This window comes from Trachemys scripta, chromosome 9 (genome assembly GCF_013100865.1).
Source record: "Trachemys scripta elegans isolate TJP31775 chromosome 9, CAS_Tse_1.0, whole genome shotgun sequence".
Lineage (NCBI taxonomy): Eukaryota > Metazoa > Chordata > Testudines > Emydidae > Trachemys > Trachemys scripta.
Window position 1 is genome coordinate 11,563,343 of NC_048306.1, and position 17,974 is coordinate 11,581,316.

The window sequence follows — 17,974 nt, forward strand, 5'->3', positions numbered from 1 at the left end:
GTGAGAACTTGGAAATTGTTTTTAATGTTTTCATTAGTCACTTTTTGGCAACGAAGTCAAAAAGCCTGGAAGTAACTGAGTATATTACGTTCCACTTTTGTCCTTAGCCATGACACAGATACATCAAAAACTTAAAGCTGCTCATAACCAGAATGCCGTATGGATGTCAATGTATTCATACACTTATTTTTGAACACAGCTCTAGATAGTTGTGACTTGGAGATAGCTGTTCGTGTTACCCGTATCTGAACTGTAAAATTTAGCACATGACACCCCCTAGTGGTGGTTCTATTGTACTCGTAGCATTAAATAATGTGCTATGAATCTTGTACAGTCTTGTTCTAGTTTTGGAGGTTTGTGATACACAATTACTGGGTTGGAATCTGCTTCCATCTATGTCAGCGGTAAATTTCCATTGCCGGTTCGAACAAGACCGAGTGTATACTTAGAATGGATTTAGTGGAGGGTTTTAAAAAGAAAGTGACATACCAGTTTGGTCAGTAATTTTAGTAAAATGTGAATTTATCCTTGTCTTCCCTGTTTGAGACTATCAAATATTTGGAGAAAAGCCCATTAGTAACCAGTAGTTCTGTTTAGATATTTTGAAACACAACTTTAAGAGCATCGTAACCTAATAAGTAGGCATATGTGGGCAGAACTATATATGCTATTATAAACCACACACTGAGAGCTGTTTTAATTTGAATGCATTCATGATGGTACTTACATATCTTGAGGCTTGTTGATTCTGCCTTGTTTGGGGGAATTTTTAGATCTTTCTGTCACCTAAGGTTCTGACCTTATGGAGTGTGCGCCTATATTTCTGTCTCTGCCTCTGGTACATGCACATCCTTAATAAAGTCCTAGACACCCATCAAATAATTCAGGTTGAACATACATTTTACTTAGTAAAATAGAAAAATGAATAGAACCTTGGATTTGAAAGATGAAATAAAGGACATTTGCGGCTAAGGGGCCAGATTCTGAAGCGGTGTAAATGGGCAACTCCCAATTGACTTCTTAATGGATCTGTGCCCATTAACCCTACTTTAGGGTCTGGTGCTTACCCCAACCTTAGTTCTAACACTGTACCCTTGACCACACTCTATATACGTACTGGAGAGTCTCGGAAATATCTCCTGGATTTTAAGAACTCTCATAGTTAAATCTCAGGTCAAATAAATCATTAATGTTTTATTATTTAAAAGGCAGTTAGTAAGAGTTGCAAGAGAGCTTAGACTCTGAGGCACATTCTCCAGGGATCTCAATGGGCTTTAAATTTGGCTCATCATTTGCCATCATTCCACATGTCCAGCTTCCACTGAAGTCAGTAGGTAGATTTGTATTCCCATCTGTTGTGATACGTGATGCTGGCTGCATGCTTTGAAAATGTGCCACCCCATGACTGAGAGGAAGATTCCCGCGCAAGTGTGACACTGTTCAGTTACAAAAACAGGGGTCACAGCCATACAGGCCTTCCTCAGGTGAAGCTCCTCGGAGCACAGCTTGAGTCCCATTGAGCTACTGTACCACTGTTATTAAGGCACACAAGAAACTGGCTACAGGCTGGAAGCTGTGTGTACCTCCTACTGTCACTTACCTGCATCAGGACTGTTTCTCTGACAGGCTGTGGAGAATGGGGAGTTCCTCTGTGAAGGTAATTGTAGTAAGGATGAAGATGCTCTTTTTCCCTGCTGTTCACAAAGGAACATATTTACAGAGCTTTGCTTTGAGCATCGTTTTGCTTGAAGACATTAGGGCTGGAATCTATAAATCAGCGTCTCAGTTGGTGCCCCAGATTACATGTGCAGCTTCTAGCATCTGCTCTGCAGTTTTGCGTGTACAAATAGTACATGTACACCTCTAAATTGCAAGTAGACCGTAGAATACAGTCCCTTTTGCCCACGAACAATTGTGTGTGTACAAAGCTGCAGGTACAAAATAAGAGGTCCTCAGAGAACTGTATATCAGCTTAGCTATCATTAAGGAAGCAGCCATTGTTTTTATTTCACAGCCTACTTTTCACTTCCAATAGGGAATAAGAATTTTGTTCTAAATCTCTCTTTTTTTTTTTTTTCCTATGTAGTTATGCAGAGGTTCGAGCTGAAAGAAGGAGAGATCTTGGCCTTGAGGAGTCATCAATCGAACTGGCCTCTTCTTCTTTGAAGGTAGTGCATGCTGAAGGGAACGAATAAAAGGAACTCATTAATGTTAGAAAAACATATGGACTATGCCTCCCGTTTCCCTTTGCTCACTTCAGCCTCCAAACCGGCTAGTTCTTTATCTTTCAAACCCGCTAGGAGGATTTTAACACTGCATTGCACTACAATAGCTCGTTTATAACCATGCAAACTCAATGATTGCATCGTTATTTATACCGCTAGGTCAGATCTCCCGCTCTCTCTGAGACCCAAATTATATCTTAAGCCACCTCAGTTCAGTAGAAGAAAAGAAGGTATTTTACAAGAGAGCAGAATGAAGTTTGTTAGATAGTAAATGATGTACTAACGCTCAGTACCACCGTCATACGAGACACTGACTACAGATCAGTACCACAGTGTTTGCCGGTTTTATGCTGACTCACCATGGATAATCAGACAAAGATAGGAAGTGAAGGGAAAAGAATGATTTATTGGTTGTTTTTTTTCCAGGTCTCAGCCATGTTTGCAAGGTTGGGCTGGATACAGAGGGAGGGCAGAGCTGTGATCATAGCAATAATTTCCATTGTTTGGATCAATCGGGCATCGTCACTCAGTTAACAGGGTCATGTCAGTTTCGTTTAAGTATATCCACCGAATAGCTTCAAAACAAGACCTTGCAAAGTAATCGCAGGTGGCTCGTTGGGTAATCATTTGAGGTTATCAATCCGCTGGCTTTATAGCTCTTCAGACATTACTTTAGAAAAGCCATTTCCAGGGAGGTGTAGGGGGGCTGGTTATATAATAATAACTCTTTACTACACTGTGGTCTTTACATGGCGGACTGCTTGGGCACAGTGAATCTGATTGCTGAGTATGTGTGTGTCTGTGATTTAGATTTGTTTCAGTCCATGGTGTATTTTGGATAGTTTACTGTCTTAAAGAGCTTCTGTTGTATTCAAGCAAACACTCATTCTAGCAAACAGCTGTCACTGACCTGCCGGGGCACTGCTTTCCTGCATTTTCTTTCCCATCCCTGTTGATTGCCAGGACATTATTACCCAGACCTTGAACTGAACCTGGCCGGCCTCGAGCGGCAGGAGGGATGAAAAAAGGACCAGCAGCTCTGTCTCTCCCATTGGAGGGAGAGAATGAGGAGGAGGGGTGAGAGGTTAGCATGATTAGCTACCTGGATGGGGGTGGAAGGCTGGCAAACAGTGTGGGGAACGTGACTGGCTTGGCCGTCCTGTTGCATGAGAGAAGGGCTGTTTTGCTCTCAGTGGACATAAACAGTCAGTTGGGTGGCCTGTTAGTGCCCTGTTGGTGTAAGACCGCGGGCTCCTGTCGTGATTGTTTAGAGGGCGGGGATTAGGCCAGTCCCCTCTCCAAATATTTTGCCAGACCCCTTACTCGCTAGAGTAGCTCCATTGGAGTCAGTGTGACTACTCATTTGGGTAAGGAGAGCAGGGATCTCAGCTTAAACAGACACTCGCCATCTGGCATTGGTTATACAAGCTAGTCAAGCTGCGGCCAATATCCCCCCAAATTGGTCTGTGTCCCCCTCCCACCGCGTCTGCAACAAATGAAATCTTTCCCTTTTCCAGCCAGCCAGTTCCTCCTGCCACAGACACTCGCTCATTTCTCAGTCACCGCCCAGCATGTCATAGCCAATGAGCTGGGACATCCCTGGAGAAATTGGGCGGAAGGCAGCTAATTATAAAAGCGCACTTCTATTTAGACACCAATCTATTGGCAATCAGCAGCGATGGGAACAAGAGGGCAGCACACTGTAATGCAGGAGGGCAAGCTGCTGGTTGTTTCCAATCACCCAAATTAATACTGTAGCGGCAGCTGTGGCCCTTTAAGAACCAAACGCTGTTTTTGTCTGAGGAAGAGCCATGATCAAGATTCAAGGGGGTTCAAGCTGATGTTGCTTTTGTGCTGCTAAGGATGTTGCTGTCTGTGTTTTATTCACTGCAGAGTCACAATAGTTACCTAGACATCAGGCAATGTGGAAACAACCAAGAAACCAGCAGGGACAGAGTGTCTGTATCCTCGCCTAGCTCCCGGCGATCTTCACACACCGCACTCTCCGACTCAGCATGTACGTATCCTAGTCAGCATCGACAGAGCCCAGCAAAGGCGAGGTGCCGTACTAACGTATTGGCCGCTTCAAAAATCCCTACACCTCAAATCTCGGTTGGAAGTTTTAAACTATATCGAGAGACCTAAAAAACCGTGTGAGGGGACAGTCTGTCGGTTGGCTAGTTTATATCTGTCACAGCCGTCTGAACCCAGAGTAGCCCGCTTTGACATCTTTGGGGTTCCCCGGGCACCAGGATGGGACCATGCCTGGCCTCTGAATGCACCGGCCTTTCCCAGCAACTGTACCACAGCGAAGCTGCCAGGGTTAGTGAAGGTAGCCACCAAGGCTGTGTCTTCCCTGACAAAGAAACGGTGTGTTTTTACCATACGACAACTACTGCGCATTAGTCACTCGGCTGTGAAAGCAGAACGCAGACAAGGCATCTGCAGTTTTACCGCACGGTAAACTAGGCGAGGCCAACCCTGGGCGGGAGTTTAGCACGGGCCTTGCCTCACTCCCTCACAGAGGTTCAGAGCCTCGTCTCCGCTGGGATTTTACAGCAGGTTAGCTAACACGCTTTGGTCATCTCGCTGTAAAACCGCCTTTTTTAAGCTGTGACGACAAAGCCCAAGAGCCCAGTGCTTGGGAGAGGGGTTAATCGAGGGAGGAGGCAGAGAGTTTTTGCCTTCTCGGTGATCCTCCTTTCCCCTAGGAAGACTCCTAGATACTGCAACGGCAGGTGCGTTGGAAATATACGTCATCCATGCAGCCAGGCGGGTGGGGTTTGGGCTGTGATTGGGGCGAGAGCCAGTGGGTGCAGAGATAGGGGAAGGTTGTGTGAGGAGAAGGCGTGGCTGGGTCAGAGAAGGAGATGATTATTAAATGAGCAGAGGGGGCGGGAGGGACCAGCTTACGATGTGTCTACACTAGACATTTTCCCCTAAAATTCCCCACTGGTGCAGTTCCACTGGGCACTGTAGCAACTGCGGGCGCTCGAGGGTGGTAAACCGGTGCTGGCATTTTATCAGCTGTGTCGTTTACTCCCTGCTCAGGGCAGGTGTAGTTCACACTGGTTAAAGCCCCGGCAGCTGTCTGCACTTAGCACCCCCGCTGCTTCTGCTGCCCCAGGGGTGACAACGGGGGAAAGTTTAGGGGGGGAATGTGTAGCGTTCTAGCCTTCCTGCTGAGAATCACACTAGATAGTCATAGCTGAAGCAGCAAGATACTGGAATTTAATGTGACATTTCTGTGAATGCCCATAAAAAATGCCTCCGCTTTATCCATTTCAGTAGAAACTGCCTGTCTGTCTGCTCAGCTCATCATTACTGCCTTAGTTTGAGGGCTAATTACTGCAGAGGCCGCATGTGCAAATCTAACCTGGTCAGACATTTAAGAGCTGGCCCCTCACTTCCTGAATGGAGGAGAATCAGTGCCCAGGAAGATCTGGGAGACTGGCCTCCTGACATGAAGAGCAACGTGGGATCTCACCTTGTCACATTTGGGCTAAAGACGAGGACTCACAGGGATGTTACATGCATATAATGCACTGCGGTATTGAAAGCAAGCCTGGGGGCCCTATTCGTGCAGTGGCATATTCAGAGTGAGTTTCAGTGCAGAGATGGTCTGGCTTCGTGCTCATGTGGGGAAGCTTGTGTAGCTCTGTAGGGCTCATGTGGTGTGGCTCCTCTGGAGAAACACCATGGAGAGAATGTTGAAATGGGGCATTATCATCAAAAACGGCCCACCCTGCCTAGAAGGAGCAGGGGAGACGATCGGTAAGCAGGTCTGGGCAGCAGTTCAGCTTGGTGCGACTCATGGACTCTGCATGGTCATTGATTGCTAGACTCTTGCTTTCTTTGCCACGTTTAGGCAATTGTTAGAGCAGATATTTTTGTGAGGTCCAGCAGTGTCTTGGGGCGCTGGGTAGCAGCTGGGCCTGCCACGCCTTCACTCCTTCTGGTTCCGTTCGAATAGGAGAGCACGTCTGATGGCCTCATGCCGTTACTTCATCTAAAAGGAACTTCTCTTTTGCAGCCACATCATCCATGCGGCACACAGAGGCCAGCACTCCCACCAGGCAATCAGTGCCGATGGGTCAGCAGGAGAAGGCGTCTCTGAGGCTGGCCTCGAGCGGGAGCGCACAGGTAGATAACCCTGCAAGCGACGGCCTTTCTGGCGTGCACTTAGCGCTGCAAGGGGGAAACAGTGATTTCAGCGGTGGTGGGTTTCGCGTGCGGGTGTTGGTGGGGGGGCAGGTGTTGGTGGCCTGTGATACACAGGAGGTCCAACTAGCTGGTCTGGTGCTTCCTTCTGGCCTTATGAATCTAATAAGAAGCTTCTCCCTGTTAAGGTGGGCTAGTGCACAGCCCTCGCACAGGGCTTGAGCTGACCCACAGCAGAGCAGCAACACGGGGTTGTGTTGCACGGCAGAGCAATCTGCACTACAGCTCCACATAGTCAACAGCATCCGTGCTTGTGTTGCTCAGGTAGCTACAGTACCTCAGGCCAGTGTGGTGGGGGAAAGGTGCCTGCTATCCCAGGCCATAGACTGGCTGAGTACCCGGAGGAGGGGGCACTGCAGGCCTCGTGGTGCCTGGGGTTGACTTTTGCTTGCCCAGACCCAGGCGAAGCCCAGTTTTCTCAGGGTTTGTGTGGGTGAAGAGGGTTTCATCCAGAAAGGGAGTTTTCAGATAAAGATTTGCAATTAGCGGCGGTAAGTGGAAGAGGCCAGATTCATCCTTCCAGCTGTGCTGCCTCCAGTGGAGTTACCAAGGGCTTGCTCTGTCCCCAAGGGAATGGTCGGCACCTGTTTCAATTGGTAAAACTGCCAGTCGGTCACTTATTCCAGCCCCCCGGGGAGCCATCTCTCCGATGGTAAACGTGTGGCACACTAAGGAAGTAAAAGGTCTCGGAAATGCGAGGAATTCAACAAGGTAGAATGGGCGTGTCCACAGGCCACGTGAGAATGTCTTCCCTTGTATCTGGCCAGCGCTGATGCTTGGAGAGCGGGAGCCCCTTGGGGTAACACATTTGCTTCTGGAGTAGATCTGGCACTCTGTAACTCTCTTGGCCCTCACGTCAGGTGCGCTGTGGTCTAAACCAAACCATTGTTCTCTTCCCCAGGCAATAGTAACTCCTCAGGCATCCGCTGAACATCTCACTCAGCACCATGTGGCCCAGCCAACAATCCCCTCGCAGCAAGCTGTGATGGTACGTGGTTTGGTTTTGTTAAGATCACGTTAGCCCTTGCATGGCCAGCAGATTGTAACATTATTGTAGCATAAGGAGAGGTCTGAAATCATTGCCCAAGAGACTCAGCTAAGGCTTAAGTTAGCAGCGCTTTTCCTCATTGCTGGATGCACCAGTTTTGAGAGCTGGAGACCTTTCTTCTGGTTCCAGCAACAGCATTCTCCCAGGTTATTTTAACTGGGTCTGTGTCGCCGAGCGGCCCATCAGAGAAGCATACGCAGGCATTCCCCTGAGTAAGGGGCATTGTGTACTTGCACTGCGCCAGGAGCAGCCCAGGGACCAAATTGTGGCTCAGAAAGTCACAATCCCTGTTTCCACCTTTGCTCTAGACCAGTGGTTCTCAAAGTTGGGCCGCCGCTTGTTCAGGGAAAGCTCCTGGTGGGCCAAGCTGGTTTGTGTACCTGCAGCGTCCGCAGGTTCGGCCGATCGCTGCTCCCATTGGCTGCAGTTCGCCGCTCCAGGCCAATGGGAGCTCCGGGAAGTGGTGCGGGCCGAGGACCGTACTGGCCGCCCTTCCCGCAGCCCCCATTGACCTAGAGCAGCGAACCGCGGCCAGTGGGAGCCGTGATCGGCCGGGCCTGCGGACGTGGCAGGTAAACAAACCGGCCCGGCCCGCCAGGGGCTTTCCCTGAACAAGCGGCGGCCCTAGTTTGAGAACCACTGATCTAGAGGGAGGAACGGCTCATTAGCTCTTGACCCTGCACCCAGCCTGCTGATGTGGGTAGCTGCACAAGGGCGTCAGGGGGCACCTCATAGCCCCTTACTCCTTACACGTGTATAAGGTGACTCATGACTGAGCTCTTACTTTGGGCTCAGGTTTTCCACTGACTTTTCCGGGAGCTGCATCGGGCCTGTAGCCCATTCAGAATCATTTTTAGAGTCAAGTGCCTTCCATCGTAAGGCTCATCACAAGCTCCTGCCATTTAGCCATTCTCTTTTGCAAGGAAGAAATGGAACAAAGTAATGATAACCAATAAAACGTCACTAGGGCTGCAACGTTTGATAGGAAGAGTAGACAGCTTCCTCATTCACCTGACCTTTCCAGTACGAGTATAGAAAGAGAACCAAAATCTGATTCACCACTGGGTGACTCCACAGCTAGGCTCGGCGATGGTACACCGGCGTGAGATTCTAGTAACGCAGTGGTGCATTGACTTGCAAGTGTCCAATGTGCAATTTTTCAATATAGTCATCTTTTCCAGGGGGGCAGCTCCCCATATTTTGAGACGCCGTCTGTCCTGCAGGAAAGCATTCGCTTTTCTGAAGTCAGCAGCAATATTAGTTCATCCAGCTAGGTGCTAACTGTGAGGTGTTTTCTGTTCTCCACAGCCAGTGTACCACTTCCCAGCCCAGTTAGGGATGATGCATCAACTAAAAGAACAGCTGGAGGAGAGGACGCGCATACTGCAAGCTGACATCAAGACACAGCAAGAAGAGCTCCATGTTATCAAAGAGCAGCTCCAACTAGTGCAAGATTCCAATCTGCAGGTCTGTGAATCTGTTCCAGTGTCCCCCGCTCTCCATGTCTGATTCCCTGGGCCCAAAGTATCATTTGATTTTATCTTAACCGTCAGGAGGGTCCAGACGGGTAGAAAAAGAGCCCAGTGGGCAGCGGTGAAAGTAAGTCCAGTGACTTACCGGTACGCTGGGGCCAGCTCTGGCCCCCGGAAGGGGTGGGGCCTAGGGCAGAAGGGGCGTGGCTGAGGAAGTCAGAGCCAGCCCCAGCCCACCCTGTAAGGTAAGTGCCCCGCCCCACCGGGGCAGCAGCAGCCTGGGGCTCCGAGGGCTATTTAAAGGACCCGGGGCTCCCCTGCTTCTACTACCCCGGCCCTTTAAATAGCCCCCGGAGCCCTGGGGTAGCGGCAGTGGGGCTCCCGCGGCTATTTAAAGGGCCCAGGGCAGTAGAAGCAGCTGAATCCCCGGACTTTTTAAATAGCCCCCAGAACCCCGCAGCCCTACCCCAGGGCTCCAGCAGTGGGGCTCTGGTGGCAATTTAAAGGGCCTGGGGCTCCAGCCCCTGCTGGGAACCCCAGGCCCTTTAAATTGCCCCCTGGGGAAGCCAGGCCGCCCCAGTACTGCAAACCGGCTCTTGCCGGTACACTGTACCGGAGCGTACCGTCTTACTTTCACCTCTGCCAGTGGGGCATTTTCTCTCCTGCCACAAGGAAAAAAAATGAGAAATAAACAGTGTCGGCAATGTATTCCTAAGCCCTTGAACTGTTGAACCGTGATCATTCCTGAAAGAAAGGGCGGTTTAGTGTTTGTAGCAGCAGGGCTGGAGGTTCTTGCTTCCCTGTTGTTTAAATATCAAATTGGTAATTGTGCCAAATCAAAAAATTCCCAAAGTTTATGTCTACTAAAAAATCACCTACTCAGAAGAGGTTGGAGTTTGAATGATCGGGTAAGTCTGCAGAAGCGCAATAGCAGATTTCCAGCTAAAACTGACAGGGTTAATAGGATTGGGGTGGTCATGGATTCCACCTAACTACGTGGGCACAAGCGAACATTTGATTTTCTGTTATTCACAGTTCACTCTCTTATTGTATTTTATGATTCTGCTGCAGCTGCTTTATGTATGTTGACTGACACAGTGTTTGAGTTGGAGACACTGTGGCCCAGCTGACACAGTACAATCGAGTCCTGAGCATTCTGAAAACTCTCTCACTGGGTGTGATTGTTCTATACCCTAGTGTGAAATACACAGGGCCAGTTTGCCAGGAATTGGCATATAGGATTGCAGAGGGGAAGGAGTAGAGAGAAAGAAGGAAGGGAGAAGATTAAAGCAACAAACCACACAGCCCAACATGCCCGGGGAACAAGTGAGACTGTTGGAACGTTGTTGTTTAATGCTCCCTTCAACTGTTGTATGTCACTTAAGTACCACAGATAGATAGTGCATTTATGGCTAAAGATTAAGCACCATCTAGTGGCTATTCCAATAATTACTGTAGTTGGTACCAGTAGGTTCTAGCCATTATAAAGGCCTCAGGCAGATTTCCTCCAAAATAAATCAATTCATGTGCTGTTAAAGGTCAGCAAGTGACTAGCTTTATTCTAATTAGAAGCTTTCACAGAGGAAACTCCATCATTGAGCTCTTCAAGTCAGGGGTGGGGAACTTACAACCTTACTCCCAGAGTTACTTTTTATTAATTCGTTATTTAATCAGAATGTCTGTCTCTTAAAGTGTCTGGAATAAAATGACCTTGTAGCTCCCCCTAGTGGCTCATTACAGTATGAAGCACTACAGTAGACGGTGATGCTATTATGGAAGATAACATATACTTTGCTGTTTGAGAAAATACAGTATTTGTGTTCCATATTGGCCACTGCATAAAATAGCCACAAGTTGCAATAAAAGTATCATTTGCACAGACTCATCTCCAGTAACTTGAACAAAGCAATTTACAGCGTTGCACCATCCCCTGTATCCTTAGCTGCCATACAATTCCATAAAACAAGAGACTAGGTTTTAGCTTTGATACGAGCATTTCTGGGTGAAATGAAAGAATTCTGTATCATACTATTCACTGGCTCTGAATGGTAACAGGGTTTTATTGTGTTATGAGGTTCTCAACGGTTGGTTTTCTGTTCTCTCTTAATGTTGTGTTTGAACAAGATAGGTTTAGAAAGTAGGCCCAAATTCTTCCTAAGGAATTAGAGGACATATATTGTTCATAGTATTACAAAGGATATGTTCTGCTAGTGAAAGCCAGTGCATCATAATTGATGCCAATTTTTGGGAAGAAAACTTTCTCTAATTAAGGCAAGGTGGCTATTCGAATCAAATATGACACTAAGGAAGGCAATGATCGCTCTTCACCTGTTAGATTAAGTCATGAAAGAAATAAGTAGATGTGACACTAAAATTAATGACAGCACAAAACGTGGGAAAGCAAATGCTCTTCAGATATGCTGAGCGTGGTGACACTGGAATTACTGAGTATGCTTTAATTCTGGAAATGGAATGTTCTCCAGAAATGATTTACACAGGAATTTTTTTGGTATCTACAGACTGTCCTGTGATCCCTTTTTTTTTTTTAAAGAGCTAACTGCAAATCACCCCTGGTGTAAAGTTGTTTCATGACATTAGAGCACACATGCATCATAGATTATTTTGTATTTAATCCGTGCATTGGATTTGTCACTGATTATAACAAACTGTGGTGCAGCTAGAACAATAGTGACTGCATCCATTTCCTCCTTTTATCCAAAAGTCAACAATGAACAAATATACTGAAAAATAATCCAGTTTTACAAACTGAGAGCTGAACTTTACTAACTATAATCTGATCAGATTGGCATCACTTTAATTTGCATGCACTTTTAATTTAGATGTTCACTATTCTCTATTCAAAGTAGCAAAGAGGTTGAAAGAGAGAAAAGTACAGTTGATCATTCTAAATGGATATCATTCACCAATGAGTCAGTCAAATATGGAGAAGGGTCGTGTGGGCTGGTAAAAATTCAGTCAAACTACAGTGCCAAAAATATAGGATTGGGGAATAGCTGAGAAAGGATTGACACAAATTAGATCTACTCCTTAACAAATACGTTAGGGGGAAAAAATACAAACCAGCTCTGTATATTAACCACTTCACTGCTGCAGAATGTACCAGATTCCATCGGCAAACATGGCCTTGTCCATTGTAATATTGGTTTCGTATACTGAAAATAGCTACATGCACAAAAGCCCATGTAGGGCTTTTTACTGTAATTGGTACACGTGGGAATGTTGCATGAGTAAAGAATACAGGCTCAGCAACTAGAGATGGTGGTTTAGCTAAGTATCTGTGTTCCTTTAGTCCTTCTTCTCAGTTGAGGCTGACCCCTCTGTGGTGAGTTTTGTGATCTAGGCACGCACAGCCCAACATCTGGACTGCAGGTTCCAGTTGTTTTGCAAAAGCCATCAGATTCCAGTGACTTTCCGTTTTGATTTGATTAAGGTTCGTTAGAGCTAGTGAACTGGAGGTGAAACTGTCTGTATTTCAATACCACGTTGCTAAGCCATGGCAAAGGACCTGGTTTTATTGGATATAGGGAATCCAGCACAATTTATGTTAATGTATCGATTTAATAGATCTTGGGAACACTGTCTTTTGCACCAGCAATATTGTACATTGCATGAGAGCTTACTGTAGCACAGTCAGGTAGATGCATTAAAAAATTAAATGCAGAAACTGCTGTACTAGCTCATGTATCTCTTTCTTACAGATGCTGATGCAACAACCTATGCCCTTAGTCTTTAACAACGTACAACAACAGAGCCCAAGAAGGCCATCCCAACCACAGCAGCCTGGGGCAACCAGGCAGACCACAGCCAAGAAGTCTCAGCAGCAAGGCCTTATGGGATCCAAACACTATAGTGCCCCACACTTACCGTCACCACATCAATTCCTCAGGGAACCTTGTGTCACTTCCTCACAGGTTGCTAACTTCTTGGTTTTCTTCAATAGCAATTGAATGTTCTTTATAAATGGCTCTTGTAATTATTGCACGTCAGCTCGTTTAGGGACAGATCCATCCCTAGGGCAACTCCACCTGACTTGGCTGGAGTTGCACCAAGTTTGACGCTGAAGCCCGGGCCTTGTGGCTCCATCCACTTTACCCCCCCCCGCTAATGAGCACAATTCTCCTCGTGCCTCCTGAGTCTAGGTTTCATGCTGTAGTGGGTGGGACGTGCGTCACTTAATCAGCTTTAAGACGTTACTTTGTTTCACATGATAAATGTAGATGATGTCACTTTGCTGTAGTATCTAGAGATTTAATGGCCTAACGGTGTTAGACCTAGGAGAACCAAAGTCATTCCTGGTGGAATTCTGTTGAAGTTAGTGGAGTCACACCAGAGATCTTTTTGGTCCTATGATTCCAGTTCTGCTCTTAGTTAGACCAGAGTCTATCTGGACTAGCTCAGGTGTAATCAGTGGGAGTTACACTGCTATAACTCAGAGAAGAAGCCATATTCGTAGAGGAAGTACAAGAATCCGTTAGTGAGGACTCCAGATTTTTCAGTCACCTTCTCCCACTGTAGGCTCCTTCCTTCCATCATATCTGTGCTGCTTTCCCCCTTCTGTTATATTCTGATTTTGAAGAGACAACTTATTTTTATAGCAAAGTCTCCCAACACCTGCACAATGGCCACTGAGGGATACCTACTGCAGAAATGCTAGTTGCACTCGACAGATCTGCTGTCTGTCCCCTGTCGTATTCAGGGAGCAGAAAGTGCCATTGTCACATAGTCTGCCTTCTAACTGCACGTTAAAGGTAGATGGTCTCTACCATGGAGTCGATGCATCTAACGGGGACACTTTTTTATGTCTCAGGTACAGCAGCAGCAGCAGCACTTAATGAGAGGCAGCCAGGCCCAGCAAACATGTCTGCCAGCGCAGACAAGCATTTCGATGCCCCTCTACAACAGCCCCATGGTGTTTTCCCAAACTCAGCCCATCACTGTCTCTGCTCAGCTGCCGACGGAAATGAGCGAAAGGCAACAACCGTCTGACTACAGCCAAGATAGGAGTCTAAGGTAGGAATGCAATCAGTGCTGGCTCTTGATGAGGTCTGAGTGGGAGGAACATATCATTGTGCACTAGACTGGGCAGCAGTGAGGTCTTGACTTTCATGCTACACGTCAGGAGCTTTACTAACGCCTCCATACATATGCCTCCCATATAACGTAACAGGTTTTTAGGCACGGGATGTACTATTTGCCTTGCTTCGGTCAGGGGGAGCTGAACTTTGGTTTCAGGGGAAGAAAGAGGCAAAACTAGTGCTTCCCATAGTTTTCTCTTAGTTGCCCAGGAACTCCAGAATAGCCGTTCTCCTGCCAGGATGGATGCCCTGGAAATAGCCCTTTTCAGTGCAGTCCTGCTAGCCATCCACATGCAGAACTCCCGTGAAGTCTCAGCGGACGTTGGTTATATAACGGGCTCTCAGAATCAGGCTCTTTCAAAGGTGCTTGCAGGATCAGGCCCTTTTAAAAAAGGTTGCCCGGAGGCCTTTCTGTCTAAAAGAGGTTTTAGATCATTAAACATGTTAAGGTCAAATTCCCATGTAATCCAGGGTGGAATTTGGCCCGAATATTGTTATCAATTGTTGTGTGCTATGCACTTTACAGACACAGTCCCATCACCACCCAACCCGGCTCTCTAAACTAACATGCAAACACTTTAACTTTTGGTATGTGTTGTGAGGCACCTGGAACTGTTCTGTGGGCAGATGCCGGCTAAATGTGTGTTCGTGTCCAAAGCAAATGAAAGAACCGGATCCTTAATTTGCACAAGGGTGGGACATTATAATGTTAACAAGATCAAGTAAACATTTGTGAGCTGAAAGGCTTCGATGTTTCAACTCAGAGCTGTGGTCTCTTTAGAGCAGATGATAAAATTGTGATCTTACATTATGTGCACATAAGCATTCAGGTCCATAATCTTGGATGGAATGAGTTAGTGAAGAGTTGAGCGCTTTCACGGGGGTAGGGGACTAGAGCTTGACTGTGAAGAATCTGAACATAGGAAAAAACAAATACCTTTTCTGACTGTGCCATGTTTTCATTCTTGCGTAGAATGTTGTTAGATCAGCCGGTCCAAGCCTTGATGCCCAGTGCTAATGGCAGTAACCAGTCATCACAAAACAGTGCTGGCAGACAGCAAGCAAAGTAAGTCTGCCCTGTTACTACTGTACACTGTCTTAGCAGTGAGCTTTCTCTCCAGAGGCTTTGTCCACGTGCAAGATCTTATTGGGGTTCTTTTCGGGGTCATGAAAATGATCAAAAACATTGGTTACCAAAAAAGAAAAAAAAATCAGTGATAAAGTAACTAGAGCTGGTTGAAAAAAAAAATGAAGTCGGGTTGTTTTTTTTTTAATGAAAAACATCCCTTCAATGAAATAGAAAATTTTCCAAGTAAATGTCAGTTCTCATCCAGATTTTTCAGGGTTTTTTTTGAAAACTAAAATCTGACATTTGGGGGGGGGTATAGGGGTTGGCAACCATTTGCTGCGTTCAGTTTCAGAAAACGGACAATGTTCCGGTTCTGGTTTTTCACCCAAATTCAAAGTTTTTGACAGAAATGAAAAAATGTTTGTTGAGAAATATTCACGGGAAATAAAATACATTCCCTGTCCAGCTCTACACTGACTGTAATAGAGAAAGAAAAGCATTGTTACTGCGCTGTTGGCATAGGTAAACTCTGTGCTGTGATTTATGCTCTAACCCGTTCATCTTAACACAGCTGCAAACCTTTCAGAGTTGTGCTGGCGCAGAAGTTTAGTACTAATCACCTTATTTCTATTGTTGGTGTTTCAGTAGCACCCAGAGATGCCACCCCTATTGTGCTAGGCATTGTACTAACAGGCAACAAAGTATTGGTCCCTGCCCCAGAGAGCTTTAAATCGAAGTACACCGATGGATGTGGTGGCTTCATTGATCAAAGAGTTACATCTATTTAGCTTAAAAAAGAAAAGGTTAAGGGGTAACTTGATTACAGTCTGTATGTAGCTACATGGGGGAAAATATTTAATAACGGGCTCTTCAGTCTAGCGGAGACAGGTACAACACAGTCCAATGGCTGGAAGTCGAATCTAGATAAATTCAGACTGGAAATAAGTGTAAATTTTTAATGGTGAGAATAATTAACTGTTGGAACAATTTACTGAGGGTCATGGTGGATTCTCCATCACTGACAATTTTAATATCAAGATTGGATGTTTTCCTAATAGATCTGCTCTGGGAATTATTTTGGGGCAGTTCTCTGGCCTGTGCTATACAGGAGATCAGACTAGATGATCACAATGGTCCCTTCTGGCCTTGGAATCTGTGAATCGATGAATCTCTTATTTAAACTGGCCAAGTCACAAGACTCGCGGTTTTGGTGGGGGTGCAGCCATACAACAGAGCCATCAGCTTCTCCAAATCAGATACTCTTGTTCTCACATGTGGCGTTCCAGTATGAATTCCACTTCATTGTCCTGATAAAGGACGTGGGAGACATGGGCGGCCAGTGACCCAGCCATTGGAGGAGGCTAGCCCCTGCCCCTCCCCTTGTGCCTGAGGTCCCCACACTCCCCCAGCTCCTGGTGGTGCATCCGAGTGCCAGCCACCCCGAGTCCCTGCAGCAGGCTGTCCAGGCCCACCCCAGCCAGCCTGGGCCATGGCAGAGAACTGCAGGAGGGGGTCTGGGGGCAGAGTGTGAGCGGGGTCATGCCATGCTGTTTGGGGAGGCACAGCCTATGGCTACCCACCGCCCTTGATGGGAGATTTTTGCGGCTAGTCTGGTACATTTTCCAGGCCATTTTTCCAGACTGCATTTGGTTTAGAGAACTGCATTTTGCTTTGTTTTAATCAGCGTAGTTCTCCGGCGTTTATTCTCATACTGATTCATTGTTTACCTTCTATTAGTGTTTTATTTTCCTTCTCTCTACAGATTTGTTCCAGAACAGCAGATGCTGCCTCCCCCATTACAGATGCAGCCAATTACATGTAGCACAGTCAGGGCTCCTGCCCCTTCTCCTGTATTTACCCCTTCAGTCATGATTCCACAGGCCAACTTCACCTCCCACCAGACGCAACCTCCAGTTCATCTCCACCAATGGCCATCCCAACAACAGGTTCAGCAGCAACATCTCTACCTTCAGGCCCTACTTGGGCGGGGTTTGTAAATGTCAATCAGACAGTTTAGAAGGAATGGCTCTTACGTGACTTGAATACGTCTGTCTTATCTTACATGACCCCCTTCCCCATTGTACCTATACTCGCCTACAGCCTGCCCTGTATCACCGGAATGGTCAGAACAGTTGAGACCATGTTTTCAGAAGAACTTAACTCCCCTTTAGAATAGAATATCAAGGTTGGAAGAGACCTCAGGAGGTCATCTAGTTCAACCCCCTGCTCAAAGCCAGACCAATCCCCAGACAGATTTTTGCCCCAGCTCCCTAAGTGGCCTCCTTAAGGATTGAACTTACAACCCTGGGTTTAACAGGCCAATGCTTAAACCACTGAGCTATCCCTCCCCCCAAAATAAGTGGCCAGATTTTCAAATGCAGTTCAGTACCCAGTTCATGGAGCTTTTAGGAAAATCTGGCCGGGAATGTTAAGCATTGGGAGTTGCTGGGTCCAAAGCACTTTTGAAAATCTGGCCCCATGTGCCTGTAATATCCGAGCAGACTGTAGGGTGACCAGATGTCCCAATTTTATAGGGACAGTCCTGATTTTTGGGTCTTTTTCTTATATAGGCTCCTATTGCCCCCCCACCCCCTGTCCCGATTTTTCATATTTGCTGTCTGGTCACCCTAGCAGACTGTGGTGGTGTTTTTTTAAACCAGCCACACGCTGCTCTTTATTCAAATAATTAATTGGGCCACCGAGCAAACCTTTCACGAAGACAGATTTGATTTTCAAGAGCAAGGATCGTGCCCGGTTGATAAACCAGTTCATGGAAGGAATCACTGAGGCTAATTAATCATCGAAAATAGTTTTCATTCTCTCAAAAACGGAGTGGGTTTACA

The 17,974-nt window shown here is 46.6% G+C and overlaps 1 protein-coding gene across 2 annotated transcripts in view; it reads left to right on the forward strand.

The window, feature by feature from the left end:
* Nucleotides 1-17,974, forward strand: part of PASD1 (PAS domain containing repressor 1) — a 47,252-nt gene that overhangs the window by 27,099 nt on the left and 2,179 nt on the right. The window contains exons 11-19 of one of the 2 annotated variants that reach the window (XM_034782522.1): nt 2,087-2,168; nt 4,119-4,242; nt 6,259-6,368; nt 7,348-7,434; nt 8,803-8,961; nt 12,686-12,898; nt 13,795-13,997; nt 15,036-15,128; nt 16,894-17,104. In XM_034782522.1, coding sequence (XP_034638413.1) covers nt 2,087-2,168; nt 4,119-4,242; nt 6,259-6,368; nt 7,348-7,434; nt 8,803-8,961; nt 12,686-12,898; nt 13,795-13,997; nt 15,036-15,128; nt 16,894-17,104 — 1,282 coding nt within the window. The remainder of the gene's footprint in view (nt 1-2,086; nt 2,169-4,118; nt 4,243-6,258; nt 6,369-7,347; nt 7,435-8,802; nt 8,962-12,685; nt 12,899-13,794; nt 13,998-15,035; nt 15,129-16,893; nt 17,105-17,974) is intronic. The other variant, XM_034782524.1, reaches the window with a different exon arrangement.